The sequence below is a fragment of the Staurois parvus genome, unplaced genomic scaffold (assembly GCF_062004578.1).
Source record: "Staurois parvus isolate SC_StPar_1 unplaced genomic scaffold, SC_StPar_1.0 ptg001112l, whole genome shotgun sequence".
Classification (NCBI taxonomy): Eukaryota; Metazoa; Chordata; class Amphibia; order Anura; family Ranidae; genus Staurois; species Staurois parvus.
The window spans coordinates 170,138-187,809 of record NW_028318908.1 but is presented as its reverse complement, the minus strand read 5'-3'; the positions used below and the strand labels follow the sequence as shown (position 1 = coordinate 187,809).

The 17,672-nt window shown below is 45.6% G+C and overlaps 2 protein-coding genes and 1 long non-coding RNA gene across 3 annotated transcripts in view; 1 reads left to right on the top strand and 2 right to left on the bottom strand.

The window, feature by feature from the left end:
- Positions 1-1,862, bottom strand: part of COQ6 (coenzyme Q6, monooxygenase) — a 29,087-nt gene extending 27,225 nt beyond the window's left edge. Inside the window, exons 1-2 of the mRNA XM_089658920.1 lie at positions 1,768-1,862; positions 1,210-1,387 (exon numbers count right to left, since the gene is read on the bottom strand). Coding sequence (XP_089515046.1) covers positions 1,210-1,363 — 154 coding nt within the window. The 5' untranslated portion in view covers positions 1,364-1,387; positions 1,768-1,862. The remainder of the gene's footprint in view (positions 1-1,209; positions 1,388-1,767) is intronic.
- A 12-nt stretch (positions 1,863-1,874) lies between these two features.
- FAM161B (FAM161 centrosomal protein B) lies at positions 1,875-17,471 on the top strand. The gene is made up of 8 exons (XM_089658917.1): positions 1,875-1,941; positions 3,511-3,737; positions 3,851-4,290; positions 8,662-8,999; positions 12,263-12,372; positions 12,545-12,712; positions 15,718-15,817; positions 15,929-17,471. The coding sequence occupies exons 1-8, from the start codon at positions 1,885-1,887 to the stop codon at positions 16,070-16,072; spliced, it is 1,584 nt and encodes a 527-aa protein (XP_089515043.1). The 5' UTR covers positions 1,875-1,884; the 3' UTR covers positions 16,073-17,471.
- LOC149440103 (uncharacterized) lies at positions 5,808-8,928 on the bottom strand. The gene is made up of 2 exons (XR_016307778.1): positions 6,642-8,928; positions 5,808-6,525 (listed from the first exon to the last, which is right to left on the bottom strand). It is a non-coding gene; the product is annotated as an uncharacterized LOC149440103 (long non-coding RNA).
- Positions 17,472-17,672: the final 201 nt, after the last annotated feature.

The following is a 17,672-nucleotide window of genomic DNA, read 5'->3' as shown; positions in this document are numbered from 1 at the left end:
CGTTTCACGGTGGGGGATGGTGTGTTCAGGGTGATGTGTAGTGTTAGTTTTCCGCCACACATAGCGTTTTGCTTTTAGACCAAAAAGTTCAATTTTGGTCTCATCTGACCAGAGCACCTTCTTCTATGTTTGCTGTGTCCCCCACATGGCTTCCCGCAAACTGCAAACGGGACTTCTTGTGGCTTTCTTCCAACAATGGCTTTCTTCTTGCCACTCTTCCATGAAGGCCAGATTTGTGAAGTGCACGACTAATAGTTGTCCTGTGGACAGATTCTCCCACCTGAGCTGTGGATCTCTGCAGTTCCTCCAGAGTTCCCATGGGCCTCTTGGCTGCTTCTCTGATGAATGCTCTCCTTGCCTGGCCTGTCAGTTTAGGTGGACGGCCATGATGTCTTGGTAGGTTTGCAGTTTTGCCATACTCTTTCCATTTTCGGATGATGAATTGAACAGTGCTCCGTGAGATGTTCAAAGCTTGGGATATTTTTTTATAACCTAACCTTACTTTAAACTTCTCCACAATTTTATCCCTGACCTGTCTGGTGTGTTCCTTGGCCTTCATGATGCTGTTTGTTCACTAATGTTCTCTAACAAATCTCTGAGAGCTTCACAGAACAGCTGTATTTATACTGAGATTACATTACACACAGGTGGACTATTTACTAATCAGGTGACTTCAGAAGGCAATTGGTTCCACTAGATTTTAGTTAGGGGTATCAGAGTAAAGGGGGCTGAATACAAATGCACGCCACACTTTTCAGATATTTATATGTAAAAAATTTTGAAAACCATTTATCATTTTCCTTCCACTTCACAATTATGTGGCACTTTGTGTTGGTCTATCACATAAAAACACAATAAAATACATTGACGTTTTTGGTTGTAACATGACAACATGAGGAAAATTTCAAGGGGTATGAATACTTTCTCAAGGCACTGTAGATGGGGTATAGAGGGGTATTTATGGTAGTAAGGTAGGTGGGAGTATATATGGTACGCAGTTTGGGGTATATACAGTAGGTAGATGGGTGTACAGAGAGGTATATACGGTATGGGGCGCACAGGGCGGGGGAGGGGGGAGTGGGGAAAAGTTTAGCCTTTCTAGCATCTCAATTTACTTGAACTTTACTACAATAAACTTGAATGGAGTGCTGCGGCCTGGGACTTGGTCGGTCAGTAGACACAGAAACACACGAGATAAAAGTTCCTCACCCAGAGCGCAGGCCATGGCGGTTCCCACCATTCCTCCACCAGAAATGACAACATCATACAGACTGGAGGTGGAGGAATTCAGAGAACGGCGGCAGATGGAGGGGTGCAGGCCCAGGAGCGGGGGCAGGGCCAGGCGGCACACAGGGAAAGGCATGGTCACCTCACAGCGGAGTCACCTCTACAGGACAAAGAGAGAGATGACGTCATGAGATTAAAGGGGCACTCCACTATAACATGACAACGTGTACAGAGGGAGGAACCCAGCTCTGCGCCCTCCACACATCTCATACAGGATCGGGGCAATTCAGAGAGGAAATCCCTCCTGTACTACCGGGCTCCTGGGATCATACCCTCTGTACAGCACTATGGAGCATGTCAGAGCTATACAGACTTATACTAGTGGGGGTGGGGCATTAGAGTGTAAGCTCCTCTGCTTGGGGAGATATGATCATATCCCGATGTGTGGAGAGTGCCGGGGAAAACCAGTTGCCACTCTTGGCATTTCTTAGTGACAGGACATATACTACAAGAGCCTGCACGGCGTCCTCCACACATCACCTTTCATTCGATCCAGTCGCTGTCTGAAGGCGTCAGAGCGCAAGATTCCTATTCCTTGCCCAATTTCAATATGGCGTCTATTGACTTCCGCTGCGTTGCCGGAAGTACTTGGTCACTATGGAAACTCATCACCTTACGGACGCCGCAGAATATAGAAGAGAGGACCGATCTACCGTACTGTTACCTTTCTCTACCCCCACCTACCTACCTACCTATAGTATATATTCCCACCTACCTTCCGTATATAGCGCTCTATACCCCACCTACCTACCGTACATACCCCTCTACACCCCATCTACCTACCGTACATACCCCTCTACACCCCATCTACCTACCGTACATACCCCTCTACACCCCATCTACCTCCCAACTGTATAAAACTGTCTATATCCCTACCTATCTACCGTATATACCCCTCTATAACCCCACTTACCTACCGTATATACCGCTCTATACCCCACCTATCTACCTACCGTATATACCCCTCTTCATCCCATCTACCTACCAACTGTATAAAACTGTCTATATCCCTACCTACCGTATATACCGCTCTATACCCCCACTTACCTACCGTGTATACCGCTCTATACCCCCACCTACCTACCTATAGTATATACTCCTCTATACCCCATCTACTTACCGTATATACCCCTCTTCATCCCATCTACCTACTATATATACTCCTCTACACCCCATCTACCTACCGTACATACCCCTCCACACCCCATCTACCTACCAACTGTATAAAACTGTCTATATCCCTACCTATCTACCGTATATACCTCTCTATACCACACCTGCCTACTGTATATACCCCTCTATACCCCATCTACCTACCGTACATACCCCTCCACACCCCATCTACCTACCATACATACCCCTCCACACCCCATCTACCTACCAACTGTATAAAACTGTCTATATCCCTACCTATCTACCGTATATACCCCTCTATACCCCATCTACCTGTCAACTGTATATACCTGTCTATATCCCCACCAACCTACCATATATACCCCTTTATACCCCCACCTACCTACCGTATATACCTCTCTATATCCCCTCCTACTCACTGAATATATCTCTATATACCTCCAGGTACCTACTGTATATACCTTTCTATAGCCCTACCTGCTGTATATACCCCCACCTGCCTACTGTATGTAACGCTTTATTCCCCCACCCACCTACTGTATATACTCTTCTATACATCCACCTACAGAGCCCTATCGTATACACCTCAACTTACCAACTGTATATACTCATCTATACCCACACCTATGTAATGTATACAATACCCCTTATACCCCCATCTACATACATACTATATTTGTCCCTCTATACCATTACCTACCTAACCTCTTTACCCTAACAACTGTATAAATGCCTCTAGCCCCACCTATCTACCATATATACCCCTCTCTACCTTTTATACCTCCTACCTACCATATGGACTCTAACCCACCTGGAATATATACCCCTAACTACCTCATGTATAGACCCTTCTGTAACCTCAGTTGCCTACCGTATATACCCCTGTATACATCTACCATCGATATCCCTCTATACCTTCACCTACCTATTGTTTATACCCCTCTATACCTCCACCCAGAATATATACCTCCTATTTACCACCACTTACCATATCTACCCTCACCTACTGTGTAGACTCCTCTTTACCACCACATACCATATATATCCCTCAGTATCTGCACCCATCTAATGTATATACCCCTCTTGTAGGCCATGGCTGGTGAGGATTCCGGAAGAGGTGGACACCTGGATGGGGAGGACGGTGACTGTCAGTTTCTGGATACTCTGCACTCTTTGAAGAGCAGGAACAGCCTTTGCCTGCAGGAACTGGCCAGTCTGTATGAGATGCATCGGTCCCAGGCTGGTCTGGATGATGGAGATCTCAGCAGGTTCTTCTCTGCCACCCCACTCAGGGACCAGGACATGGACCTCCAGAGGTAAGTTGGTTCATGTCTACAGGTTCTGTTTCCTGTGACATTATCTGTGTGACATGGGCCAAGACTTGTGTTTAGCTCCACTGGATTTGTAAAGCTGCTGATTCCTCTTCCAGCCTGGTTGCCAACACAAGGCCAAAGCCCAGGAGAAGCTGCAGCCCAGTCGCCATCACAGTGCCCCAACCATTTCAGATGAGTTTGCGGGAAGCAGAAAAGAGAGAGAAGGTGAGAGCCCAGGCCTGGGCTGACCCTGTGGATGACATGACAGAGGAAGACATTGAATGCTATAAGAAGTTTCGGGCACAGCCTGTTCCAGCCCATGTCCTCCTTCCCCTCTACAATGATATCATGGAGCAACAAGATGAACGAAGGAAGTCCGACATACAGAGAAGAAAAGAGCAGCTACTGGTCATGCAGAAACCATTTCACTTCCTAGTAGAAGAGAGGAAGAAGTCATTTGAGCGGCCAGTGACAGCCCCGGCCCAAAAAACCCAGAGTGTCATCAAACCCATTCCCAAATCTGTCCTGGACCCAACTGTCAGTGATCAGCTTAGAGGTAATGTTCCTTCTGCACTCTCCAGTCTGCTGTAGTGGTTACTCAAGAATGTAGTGTGCTAACATTGGGGCCCATAGAACAGTGGGGGCTAAGTAATAAATGCGGAAATATTGGGATCTATAGAGGCTGCTCTGGTGCATTCAGTGAATAGAGAGGTTGGATATTATACCCAGGGTTTTGTCCTTAGTAGAGGCTTATACATTTGTGGAGTAGAGGAGCGAGACATTATACCTTGGGGTATTGGGTTTTAGAGACACTAGTGTACTGGATCTGGAAGTAGAGGGAGGAGGGCATTATATTCTAGGGTATTGGGCTTTAGAGACACTAGTGTATTAGATCTGGGGAGTAGAGGGGCAGGTTATGATACTCTGGAGAATAGAGGGGTTAGGTATTATACCCTGGTGTATTGGGCTCTATAGATGCTAGTTTATTAGACCTGGGGAGCAGAGGGGTAGGGTATCATGCCCTGGGGTATTGGGCTTTAGAGACACTAGTGTATTAGATCTGGGGACTAGAGGGGCAGGCTATGATACTCTGGAGAGTAGAGGGGTGAGGTATTATACCCTGGTGTATTGGGCTCTATAGATGCTAGTTTATTAGACCTGGGGAGCAGAAGGGTAGGGTATCATGCCCTGGGGTATTGGGCTTTAGAGACACTAGTGTATTAGATCTGGGGACTAGAGGGGCAGGCTATGATACTCTGGAGAGTAGAGGGGTGAGGTATTATAACCTGGGGTATTGGGCTATAGAGATGCTAGTTTATTAGATCTGGGAGTAGAGGGGGCAGGGTATTATACCCTGGGGTATTGGGTTTTAGAAACACTTGTGTATTAGATCTGGGAAGTAGAGGGATGAGGTATTATACCCTGGGGTAATGGGTTCTATAGATGCTATTGTATTAGATCTGGGGAGTAGAGGGGCAGGCTATGATACTCGAGGGTTTTGGACTCTAGAGAGACTATTGTATTGGATCTGGGGAGTAGAGGGGTGAGGTATGATACCTCGGGGTATTGGGATCTATAAAGGCTATTGTAATAAATTTGAGGAGTAGGGAGTTAAGCTGGCCTTATACCTGTAGAATTTCATTCAGATTAAACCATTTCAGGAAGTCTCAATGGAACGTAGTGTGCTAACATAGAGGGTCCATAGAGCAGTGGGGGCTGAGTATTTTACCAAGAAATATTGGGCTCTGTAGACACTACTCTCTAGGATCCAGTGAGCAGAGAGGTTGGGTATTATACCCAGGGTTTTCAGGAATGTATTTGGGGAGTAGAGGGGTGAGGTATTATATCTCCGGATATTGGGCTCTATATAGGCTATTGTATAAGATATAGGAAGTAGCGGGGGCAGGGTATTATATACTATAGGTAGTTATTAAGAGGTTGTTAATTAAGTTATCGTGTCACCCAATGTTTGGTTTCCATTCAGTAGCCAAAAAAGGCATTCAAAAAAGGGGGGTTTGTGAAAAGAGATTCACAGAAAAGCGGCTACATTATGAACAGACCGTGACACTCAGAAAATTTTCCAAAAATTATGCTTTATTACACAGATATAAATATGACATATGGGCATTCGCCCTGGTTTACCATCACCTCAGTATGAGACAATAACACACAGACCTAAAACCATATAAAATGACATCAAGACCGGTCTAAATGTATGTGCAACAGAAAAAGTGACTGCAAGAGTCTAATATCTCCGTAGTACAAACACATAGGTAAACACTTCCCTAAAGAGGTGTATCCAAAAATTATACCATAGGTATACCATAATATAGAGTAATGAATTTACACCAATATCATAATGGTGAATCCCGAACAGGGAATCCAAAAATTATACTATGGATATACGTATATCACATGTATGAAATGCAGTAAGCACAATAAGCGTGAAGAGGGGAACAGTAAGCCTCAGGCCTGTTTGGAAAAAGACATAAATGTCAAATATATGATGCAATACATTCCTGTGCCGGCACACGTGGTTGGGGCCCGTTCATCTGTAATGTGAACAGCTGTGTCATAAAGCTCTTGAATGGAAATAAGCCCCATTTATTCCCAGGATGGGAGAAAAGGTGCAGATTGCAGCACTCTGCTTGAAATGGTGTCTTCACCACTGTATGTGGACTACACACCACCCTTTGTAGGAAAAGCAAGACATATCCCAAGGAATCTTCTGCCTGTTGAACTATATGCGGTATGTCCTGTATCCTACACAAAGCACCATAATGTCCCCATCCTGTAGTGAAACAAATAATGTGGGAAGTCACTGACAGAGCTTGCACTCAATAAGATATGTAGGTCATATTGATCACAGAGGACCGTATATCTAATGTCCTGTAACAATCCACTCACCACCTGTGCCGTGGATAAAGGGAATGAAAGAGATGTCCTTCATGGATATTGCCAAACACGGCCACAGAGGCCCAGGAACCACCGCTGACATCCACCGATATACCGCGGGTTCCAGCCCCCTCTCAGCGCCTGTGCTGCTCACGCTTGCCTCATAGAATATTATACCCTGGGGTATTGAGCGCTACAGAGGCTATTGTATTAGATATGATGAGTTGAGAGTTAAGCTGGCCTAATACTTGGAGAATTTTGGCCGAATTAGAAAGTGTAAAAATTGCTTGACTGACTATCCGGTGGTCCCTTCATAGACTGGACTCATTTCAAATGACTTTTTGTTTGACTACCATGTCAATGTCTCAATTTTCATAGAATGAAATTAATTTGTTCCCATTAGAGTAAAAAAAAAATGTTCCATCCTTCTCATTTGTTTGTTTTTTTTTTTATGCTTGCTCTGGTTGAAACAGATTGTTGACTGGTCCCCTTTAACTCTTAGGTAATTGGATAAATGTTCTGAAAACAACATCTTTTAAAAGAAATTCTACAGTTGTAAGCCCAGCCATAGGCTATTATACCTTTGGATTTGTGGGCTCTATGGAGGATACTGTATTGGATACAGGAAGTAGAGGGGCAGGGTATTATACCTTGGGATTTTTCTTTGGCTCCTTGGAGGCTAGTGTATTTGATCCAGGAGTTGGAGTGGGCAGGGTACTGTACCCTAGTATTATTGGACTTTATAAAGTGTATGATATCTGGCAATAGTGTTGCAGAGTTTATACTTTAGTCCTGGGATACATACTGTAGTGGGCAGTGTATTATATCCTGGGGTATTGGGCTGTATAGATGCTTATGTATTTGACCTGGGGAGCAGAGGGGAAGAGTATTATATCCTGGGGTATTGGGCTGTATAGATGCTTATGTATTTGACCTGGGGAGTAAAGGGGAAGAGTATTATATCCTGGGGTATTGGGCTCTATAGATGCTTGTGTATTAGACCTGGGGAGCAGAGGAGTAGAGTATTATATCCTGGGGTATTGGGCTGTATAGATGCTTATGTATTTGACCTGGGGAGTAGAGGGGTAGATTATTATATCCTGGGGTATTAGACTTGGGGAGCAGAGTGGTAGAGTATTATATTCTGGGGTATTGGGCTCTCTAGATGCTTGCATATTTGACCTGGGGAGCAGAGGGGTAGATTATTATACTGGGGTATTGGGCTCTATAGATGCTTGTGTATTAGACTTCGGGAGCAGAGGGGTAGAGTATTATATTCTGGGGTATTGGGGTGTATAGATGCTTATGTACTTAACTTGAGGAGTAGAGGGGAAGAGTATTATATCCTGGGGTATTGGGCTCTATAGATGCTTGTGTATTTGACCTGGGGAGCAGAGGGGTAGATTATTATATCCTGGGGTATTGGGCTCTATAGATGGTTGTGTATTAGACTTCGGGAGCAGAGGGGTAGAGTATTATATCCTGGGGTATTGGGCTCTATAGATGCTTGTGTATTAGACCTGAGGAGTAGAGTATTATATCCTTGGGTATTGGGCTCTATAGATGCTTGTGTATTAGACCTGAGGAGCAGAGGGGTAGAGTATTATATCCTGGGGTATTGGGGAGCAGAAAAGAAGGGTATTATACTCAGGGTGTTGAGCTCTATAGACACCACTGTATTGCATATGGGAGTGAAGGGGGGCAGGCTATTATACTCTGGCGTACTAGGCTCTATAGTAGCTTGTGTATATGATCTGACGAATTGATAGGGATGATATCATACCCTAACGTTCTGTACTGGCCACAGTATTACATTTGAGGAGTAGAGGAGGCTGGATATTATAACCTGGGGCTTTGGTCTCCATAGAAGCTGGTTTATGGGATCTGGGATGTAGAGGGGATAGCTTTATACCCTGGGATATTGGTTTCTATAGAGGAAGGCTGGTGTTGGGATGTGTGGAGATATAATGTTATAGTGATAAGAATGGCATTTCAGGTTTCTGAATGTAAATATATCTGGTTTCTATTGCAGAAGCAGAACTTCTAAGAAAGATTAACAGTCAGTTAAGAGCAAAGGATTTGCTGCAGAGTTCCACCGCTCCAGTAACTCTAACTCGTCACACCAGAGACCCCAAATTCAGAACGTCTCTGAAATGTCAACAGCAGCACCTCGCTTTCCTGCAACAGAGTCTCAGTTTCCAGCCGCGCACAAACCCAGCCATCCCAGACTTCCATGCACTTTACAGGAACTTTCAGAAACTCTCTCTGTCTAGGCAACAAGTCAGAGAAACTACACAGACAAAACCCTTCAATTTACGCACATCCCGTCAGCAACACAGAAAGAAACCAAGCCACTCCGAGAGTGAACAGGTGAGACTGTATCTAGGGCCTCTGAAGCCTAATTTCCTGATTATTAGGTGACCACAGTTAGCTTCTATACAGCCTGCTCTGGGTATAAGGTGACCACAGCTTGCCCTTTTACAGACTGGTGTCTGGGCATAAAGTGACCAGAGCTGGGTCCTTAAACATCTGGTGTCTGGATGTTAGGTGGCCACAGCTGGTCCCTTTACGGCTTATGTCTGGCTATAGTGTAACCAGAGCCAGTGCCTGTACTGCCTGATGGCTGAGCAAAAGGTTACTAAAACTATTTTCTTTATAGTCTGGTGTCTGGGTCTTAGGTGTCCATAGGCAGCTTCTGTACAACCTGGTGTCTGGGTAGAACATGACCAATGCCAGTCCCCGTACAGCCTGGTGGCTTAGTATGAGGTGACAATAGCCAGCCCTGCACAGTTTTACAAGGGTAGTCCCTGTACAGTCTGATGTCTGGAACCTAGGTGACTAGGGGTAATCCCTGCACAGTCTGATGTCTGGAACCTAGGTGACTAGGGGTAATCCCTGCACAGTCTGATGTCTGGAACCTAGGTGACTAGGGGTAGTCCCTGCACAGTCTGATGTCTGGAACCTAGGTGACTAGGGGTAGTCCCTGCACAGTCTGATGTCTGGAACCTAGGTGACTAGGGGTAGTCCCTGCACAGTATGATGTCTGGAACCTAGGTGACTAGGGGTAGTCCCTGTACAGTCTGATGTCTGGAACCTAGGTGACTAGGGGTAGTCCCTGTACAGTATGATGTCTGAAACCTAGGTGACTAGGGGTAGTCCCTGTACAGTCTGATGTCTGGAACCTAGGTGACTAGGGGTAGTCCCTGTACAGTCTGTTTGGAATTTAGGAGACTAGGGGTAATCCCTGCACAGTCTGATGTCTGGAACCTAGGTGACTAGGGGTAGTCCCTGTACAGTATGATGTCTGGAACCTAGGTGACTAGGGGTAGTCCCTGTACAGTCTGATGTTTGGAATTTAGGAGACTAGGGGTAATCCCTGCACAGTCTGATGTCTGGAACCTAGGTAACTAGGGGTAATCCCTGTACAGTCTGATGTCTGGAACCTAGGTAACTAGGGGTAATCCCTGTACAGTCTGATTTCTGGAATTTAGGTGACTAGGGGTAATCCCTGCACAGTCTGATGTCTGGAACCTAGGTGACTAGGGGTAGTCCCTGTACAGTCTGTCTGGAACTTAGGTGACTAGGGGTAGTCCCTGTACAGTCTGATTTCTGGAATTTTAGGTGACTAGGGGTAGTCCCTGTGCAGTCTGATGTCTGAAACCTAGGTGACTAGGGGTACTCCCTGTACAGTCTGATTTCTGGAATTTAGGTGACTAGGGGTAATCCCTGCACAGTCTGATGTCTGGAACCTAGGTGACTAGGGGTAGTCCCTGTACAGTCTGTCTGGAACTTAGGTGACTAGGGGTAGTCCCTGTACAGTCTGATTTCTGGAATTTTAGGTGACTAGGGGTAGTCCCTGTGCAGTCTGATGTCTGGAACCTAGGTGACTAGGGGTAATCCCTGCACAGTCTGATGTCTGGAACCTAGGTGACTAGGGGTAATCCCTGCACAGTCTGATGTCTGGAACCTAGGTGACTAGGGGTAATCCCTGCACAGTCTGATGTCTGGAACCTAGGTGACTAGGGGTAGTCCCTGTACAGTCTGATGTCTGGAATTTAGGTGACTAGGGGTAGTCCCTGCACAGTCTGATGTCTGGAACCTAGGTGACTAGGGGTAATCCCTGCACAGTCTGATGTCTGGAACCTAGGTGACTAGGGGTAATCCCTGCACAGTCTGATGTCTGGAATTTAGGTGACTAGGGGTAGTCCCTGTACAGTCTGATGTCTGGAATTTAGGTGACTAGGGGTAATCCCTGCACAGTCTGATGTCTGGAACCTAGGTGACTAGGGGTAGTCCCTGTACAGTCTGTCTGGAACTTAGGTGACTAGGGGTAGTCCCTGTACAGTCTGATTTCTGGAATTTTAGGTGACTAGGGGTAGTCCCTGTGCAGTCTGATGTCTGGAACCTAGGTGACTAGGGGTAATCCCTGCACAGTCTGATGTCTGGAACCTAGGTGACTAGGGGTAATCCCTGCACAGTCTGATGTCTGGAACCTAGGTGACTAGGGGTAATCCCTGCACAGTCTGATGTCTGGAACCTAGGTGACTAGGGGTAGTCCCTGTACAGTCTGATGTCTGGAATTTAGGTGACTAGGGGTAGTCCCTGCACAGTCTGATGTCTGGAACCTAGGTGACTAGGGGTAATCCCTGCACAGTCTGATGTCTGGAACCTAGGTGACTAGGGGTAATCCCTGCACAGTCTGATGTCTGGAATTTAGGTGACTAGGGGTAGTCCCTGTACAGTCTGATGTCTGGAATTTAGGTGACTAGGGGTAATCCCTGCACAGTCTGATGTCTGGAACCTAGGTGACTCGGGGTAGTCCCTGTACAGCTTAGTGTCTGGGCATTGTGATAAAGTATAGTATTGGAGTATTGAAAATATTACTTAGTCCACATACCCAAGACAAACAACCCTCACGTATCTTCCAAATAGGTTTTAATAAAAGAATTGACCCATAGAATACAAAAAAATTGATGACAGTAAAAATACAGTCTTAGTTCTCTGTCCTAAACCTTCATCCTCCAGCTGTCCTCACCCACAGAGAGACACTGGGGTGGATTTACTAAAGGCAAATAGACTGTGCACTCTGCAAGTGTAGTTGATGCAGAGCTTAGGAAATGAGAAGCAGCGGCTCCCTCTATAGGCTGGTGTCTGCAGACATACGGTACAATATACAGCTAAAGGACTGCTGACAGCAGTGTGGGGTGTAAATGAATAGAGGGTGAACAGCATGTCAGGGGAGGAGGCACTCTAGACGCACACTCTGCTCCAGCAACCTTACACACCCCCTTTGTAACCATTCACAACTGTAGATGGGGTCCAGCTGGGGTACTCATAACTAATAATACATTTTTTTTCTTATATTGTTTTGTACAATAGTAAGATGTGGCGCTTCACCTCATATACTGTGTACTCTAGATCGCCTGGCAGCATGATGCAATGGGGGAGATTTACTAAAACTGGAGCGTTCAGAATCCGGTACAGCTGTGCATGGCAACCATTCAGCTTCTAACTTCAGCTTGCTCGATAAAACCTTGAAGCTGATTGGTTTCTCTGCAGAGCTGCACCAGATTTTGCATGCCCCAGTTTTAGTAAATGTCCCCCATGGTTACCTTCTCTTTCTGTATCTGCAGGATGAAGATCAACACCCTGTCACACCTTCCCGTCATTTGTCTAGTTTGTCCCCCAACACCCTGCCAGTGTACATAACAGACAGCACTAAGAGGAGGGAAGCATCCATCAGGTATCACAAGGTGGGAGTGGGAGAGTCATTTTTCTCATTCTGTTCCAGCTGTAAACCCACGTAACATCTAAATGTAAAGAGATGTGAGAGCTGTAGAAATAGAAATACCAGCAGAGGCAGGGACCTATTCTTTGATGAATATAGTGTTTATGTTTCTAGAAATGTATTTCAGATCTTCACTACAAGACAGGGAGCACAAGGGTGCAGAACAGGAAAAGTGGCTGCAGAAACATAGACAAAGATCTCAGGGCATGCAACGCTCCATCTCCCGCCGTGCCAAAGCTATGGATCCACATAAACCACTGGCAGACACGAACGTGCAGAAGCTGAGAGAGAACCGGTAAGTTGTTTTATATAGCATTCAGCGCATCTGATGTCAGTGTGCTGTAGGGGGGCTTACTGCCAGCAAATGGTAAATTTCGGACAAACGGAAAAAGGAGAGCAGCGCTGTTCTAAGTGTAGCATCAAAGCGTTATTTATTTGGAAACAACAAATTGGCGACTCGCAGTGTAATGGAGCAAACAGTGCTCATCTAGCCATGCAACAAGCCATTCAGTCCCGCTGATTCCCAGAGGAAGTTCTGGGAGCCACCAGAACTGCCAGGAGCTGCTTTCGGCATCCACCACAGCAGAATCAGTGGGACTGGACCGGCTTGTTGCAGCAGTGTTACACAACTAGATGAGAGCTTTTATCTCCATTACACTGCAAGTTGCCATTTTGTTGTTTCCAAATAAATAACACTTTAATGCTAAACTTAGAATGGTGCTGCTCTTCTTTTCTGTCTGTCCCAATGCAGAGTCCCTTTTAGCTCTTCAGCAGCGGCAGCCATTGAGTCAATCACACTGACACCGTTTGGACTTTTAAAAACTTTTTCTTTTTTGCCTTAAAGCACTGAACCAAGTCTGTTTCTATCAGTGCACCACTCCTTTCCTTTAATGGTTACATTTCCCAGCAGAATGAGAGTGAAAGTTGTGCTGTGGTTCAGGCCTGATACAAGGAAAGTCACCTGACACACAAGGAGAGATTCGCTAAAACTGGAGTGTGCAAAATATGGTGCAGCTCCACATAGAAACCAATCAGCTTCCAGGTTTTATTGTCAAAGCTTAAAAAGTGATAGTAAAAGGCATTTAAAAAAAAATAACAAACGTCATATTTACCTGCTCTGTGTAATGGTTTTGTACAGAGCAGCCCTGATCCTCCTTTTCTCTGTTCCCCTGCCTTCACTTCTGGCCCCTCCCTCCTGCCTGGTGCCCCCATAGCAAGCATTCCCACATGGAGCTGCTGCTTCACCCTGCCACCTCTCCCTTCTCATTGGCTCACTGGCTGTGATTGACAGCAGCAGGAGCCAATGGTTCCCGCTGCTGTCTCAGCTAATGAGGAGGAAGAGTCCTGGGATAACAGACTCCAGTGCACAGCGCTGGATCGAGAGGGGGCTTAGGTGAGTATTAGGGGGGTGGGGGGGCTGGGGGAGATGCTGCAGCCTTTACAACCGCTTTATTTGAACAAGCTGAAGTTAGAAGCGGATTGGCTACCATGCACATCTGCACCAGATTCTGAGTGCTCCAGCTTTAGTAAAACTTCCCCACAGAGTAACAGAGAACAAAGAGGTGATTCCATACTGAACACTACCAACCCCACCTTGTAAAAATTAGTCCATACCTAAAAAACTACCAACTCCACAAACCCCGCTTTGCAAATACAAGTCCATACCTGAACACTACCAACTTAACCTTGTAATGATGAGTCCAGTCCTGAACACCATAAACTCTAGCTCCCGGATCACTACCGACTCCACTTTGTAATGAATCCATACCTGAACACTACCATCTCTACTTTGTAATGAATCCATACCTGAACACTACCATCTCCACTTTGTAATGAATCCATACCTGAACACTACCATCTCCACTTTGTAATGAATCCATACCTGAACACTACCATCTCCACTTTGTAATGTTGAGTACATACCTAACCAATGGCAACTAAACCTTGTAATGCTCCAAACCCTAACACTATCAATGCCATCTTGTAACGAGAAGTCCAGCGTAATGGTTACAGTTAGAGATGCACCAATTGATCTGTAAGTACAAGTACTGACGCTTTCAGTGTGATTTATGTCAATACAAAAAACATATGAAAGCAGACTGCACTGCAAAGAATAGCATGCGATTCTGGTCCAAAACGCATGCTGTTTCACCGGTGCTCCTGTGTTAATCCAGGCTTATCATAGCCTGAGCTCACACAAGAGCGGTGTAGGGAGGTTTCCCGCAGCAGAGAAGGGCATGTGGTGATGTATACTTGGTGGCAGATGCTCCATGTTCCCAGTTGCAGTAGAGGAATGAAAGCCGCTTCCCAGGCCTGGGGATTTGAAATCCGCGCAGCTTTCTCTCCTTTCCTTGCAGGGATGACAGTTCAGGCTAGAGGGCTTTTGATTAGTCAACACCATCACATGGACAGTGCTGACCATTCAGAAGGCTCCTAGCCTGTACTGTCATCCCTCCAAGGAGAGGAGAGAAAGCTGCTTCACAGGTCTGGAGATTTGAAATTCTCGCTGCTTTCTCTTCTCTCCTTGCAAGGGTGACAGTACAGGCTAGACTGCTTCTGATTGGTCGCACTGTCCATGTGATGGTGCTGACCAATCAAAGCCCTCTAGCCGAACTGTCATCCCTGCAAAGAGAGGAGAGAAATCAGGGGGGATTTCAAATCCCTGTTTTCTCTCCTCTCCTACAGCTGAGAATACGGAGCATCTGCCACCAGGTATACATCTCCACTCTCCAAGGAGAGGAGAGAAGGCTGCTTCACAGGTCTGGAGATTTTAAATCCTTGCTGCTTTCTCTCCTCTCCTTCCAAGGATGACAGTACAGTCTAGACTGCTTCTCATTGGTCAGCACTGTCCATGTGATGTTGCTGACCAATCAAAGCCCTCTAGCCGAACTGTCATCCCTGCAGAGAGAGGAGAAAATGGGGGGGATTTCAAATCCCTGTTTTCTCTCCTCTCTTACAGCTGAGAATACGGAGCATCTGCCACCAGGTATACATCTCCACTCTCCGCTTAGCATGGGATAGATGCAGGGAGGTTTCCTGCATGCTCCTGTGTGAACTCAAGCTATGACAAGCCTGGGTTCACACAGGAGCAGTGCTGAAAAAGCATGCAATTTGGACAGGAATCATACCACATTGCTGTTCAAATTGCATGCTATGCAATTTGCATCCATTGACGCAAATCGCATCGCTAAGTATCAGTTTTAGGTATCAGTAGCATTTTCAGTACTCGTGAAAATACTCAGTATCAGCAACAATACCGATGTCAGGGCATCCCTAGTTACAGTGGAGATGTCTTTGCAGAGCGTCTGATCAGAAAAGAAGTCAAGAATATGAGAAGGAGCTGGAACAGATGAAGAGCCGGGTGAGAAGGAGGGCGTATCTATTTGAACAAGTCTCCAAGGTAAATGGGAAGGAACGGTTAGTCCAGTACAATGTGATGCAGGACAATCACCTCTATCCTCCATCCATCCCTTATCAGCATGAACTGCCAGTCTTTGCTTTCTGCCTCCAGGGATCTGCAGTTAAAGAAGCAGAGCGTAAATTCACTCACACCCTTCGACAGGCAGGACTGACTGAGGAGTTTGTTCAGCAGAAGGGAATTGAAAATGAAGAAATGACAGACGAAAGTGAGCACCAAGATGATGAAGATCCATGACGGAGTTGCCCAGCTAGGCAAGAAGTTGCTGTGTAATATGTGACACCCTCCCCTAAAATACTGTCTGCTGTGAAACATAGGACCCCCTTCCCAAGATTTCTGTACCGCAGCTATGTAACCTGTGACCACCTACCATAATCAGAGGGTAAGATAAAAGGTAAAAGTAATCTAGACAGGTCAATTGTTCCACAGCAGTCTGGGGTGGGGGATATGGGTGCTAACACCCAGAGCCAGTGGATGTAAACTTGCCGCTGATTCTATGCTGGCCAGGTAACACGAAACATTTATAAAATAGGACACCAGAATATATTTAAAGAGAACCTAGCTTTAGAATGATATAATTAGTATATTCATGCTAGATAATCAGGACAAGTGTACGCATGCAGATATGATCACATCACTGAGAATGTCTATACCCTCCCCTTCACCTCCCATCCAAAGAAGCAGTGTCATTGTTTGTGCAGGCATCATCCAGCATCAAAATCTACTTCATCTTGAAAAGCTGACTGATGGATGGCACATCGGGTAAATCATGTTGGCTGTGTATACAGATTGTTTTATATATATCAACATCAGGGGCGGACTGACAACTCATGGGGCCCCCGGGCAATAGGGGAACATGGGGCCCCTGTGTCCTTGCCCAAACTCAAAAAAGCCTATGAAAAAGGTACCAGGGGCATCTTATGGGGCCCCCTACTGACCCTGGGCCCTCGGGCAGTACCTGAGTTTCCAAATGGTCAGTCCGCCCCTGATCAGCATGCTTGCTGGGGAGTTATAATGTACAGTCCCAGTGAGCGATCACTGAGGGAGGGGAGCCTGAAGATATGCTTCCTTCTGTCTGCAGCCAACATTTTCCCAGGATTTTCTTCTCAGGCCTTGGTTAAAGGACAGCTATAGTTATTTTATCATATCATAATTGTAATATCAATACAATTATTTTTGACTATCCAATATAAGCTTACCTGAAAAATCTGCTTTCAGGTTGTGAGTGCTACCTGTCTGCTAGCCATGTCTTTTCACGACTTACCTCTGCTCCCTTTCAATTTCTAAGGACTACATATCCCATGGTACCTTTCTGCCTGTAAGCACTGCTTGTACCTGTACTGACTCCGCCTCCTGAAATTCCTCCTTGTCAGCTCCTCTGTAGTTCAGAAAGCAGGCTCAGTGAAATGTGTGTCACAGCAGTGGCTACTCAAGGGTCTCTCTACAAATTTTACAAACTTCAGGAGTTTTCAGATTAGTAGACTAGAATGAATTGAAACACAATGTGCAAATTAATATAGGATTTTAAATTTTGACTACAGATACGCATAAGTCACTAGAGCGGAGCCCAGGGGCTGCTGCTTTGTAAGAATAAAAGTCCAGTTGTTTTTAATAAAACTGTTGTTGCATTTGACAATGTTACAATTTATTCACACTGACCTGTAAAGTTACTGACAGTTCCACTTTAAAAGTAGAGTTAGTGTTGACACATTTTGACAAATCAATGTTTTCCTTGTAAATCTATTTTCCTTCTCATCCATTGAGGACACAGGAAGTCTTTCACCTTCAGGTTATAAAGCCACATACAGCAGAACTATAGACACTGGCAAAAAAAAAG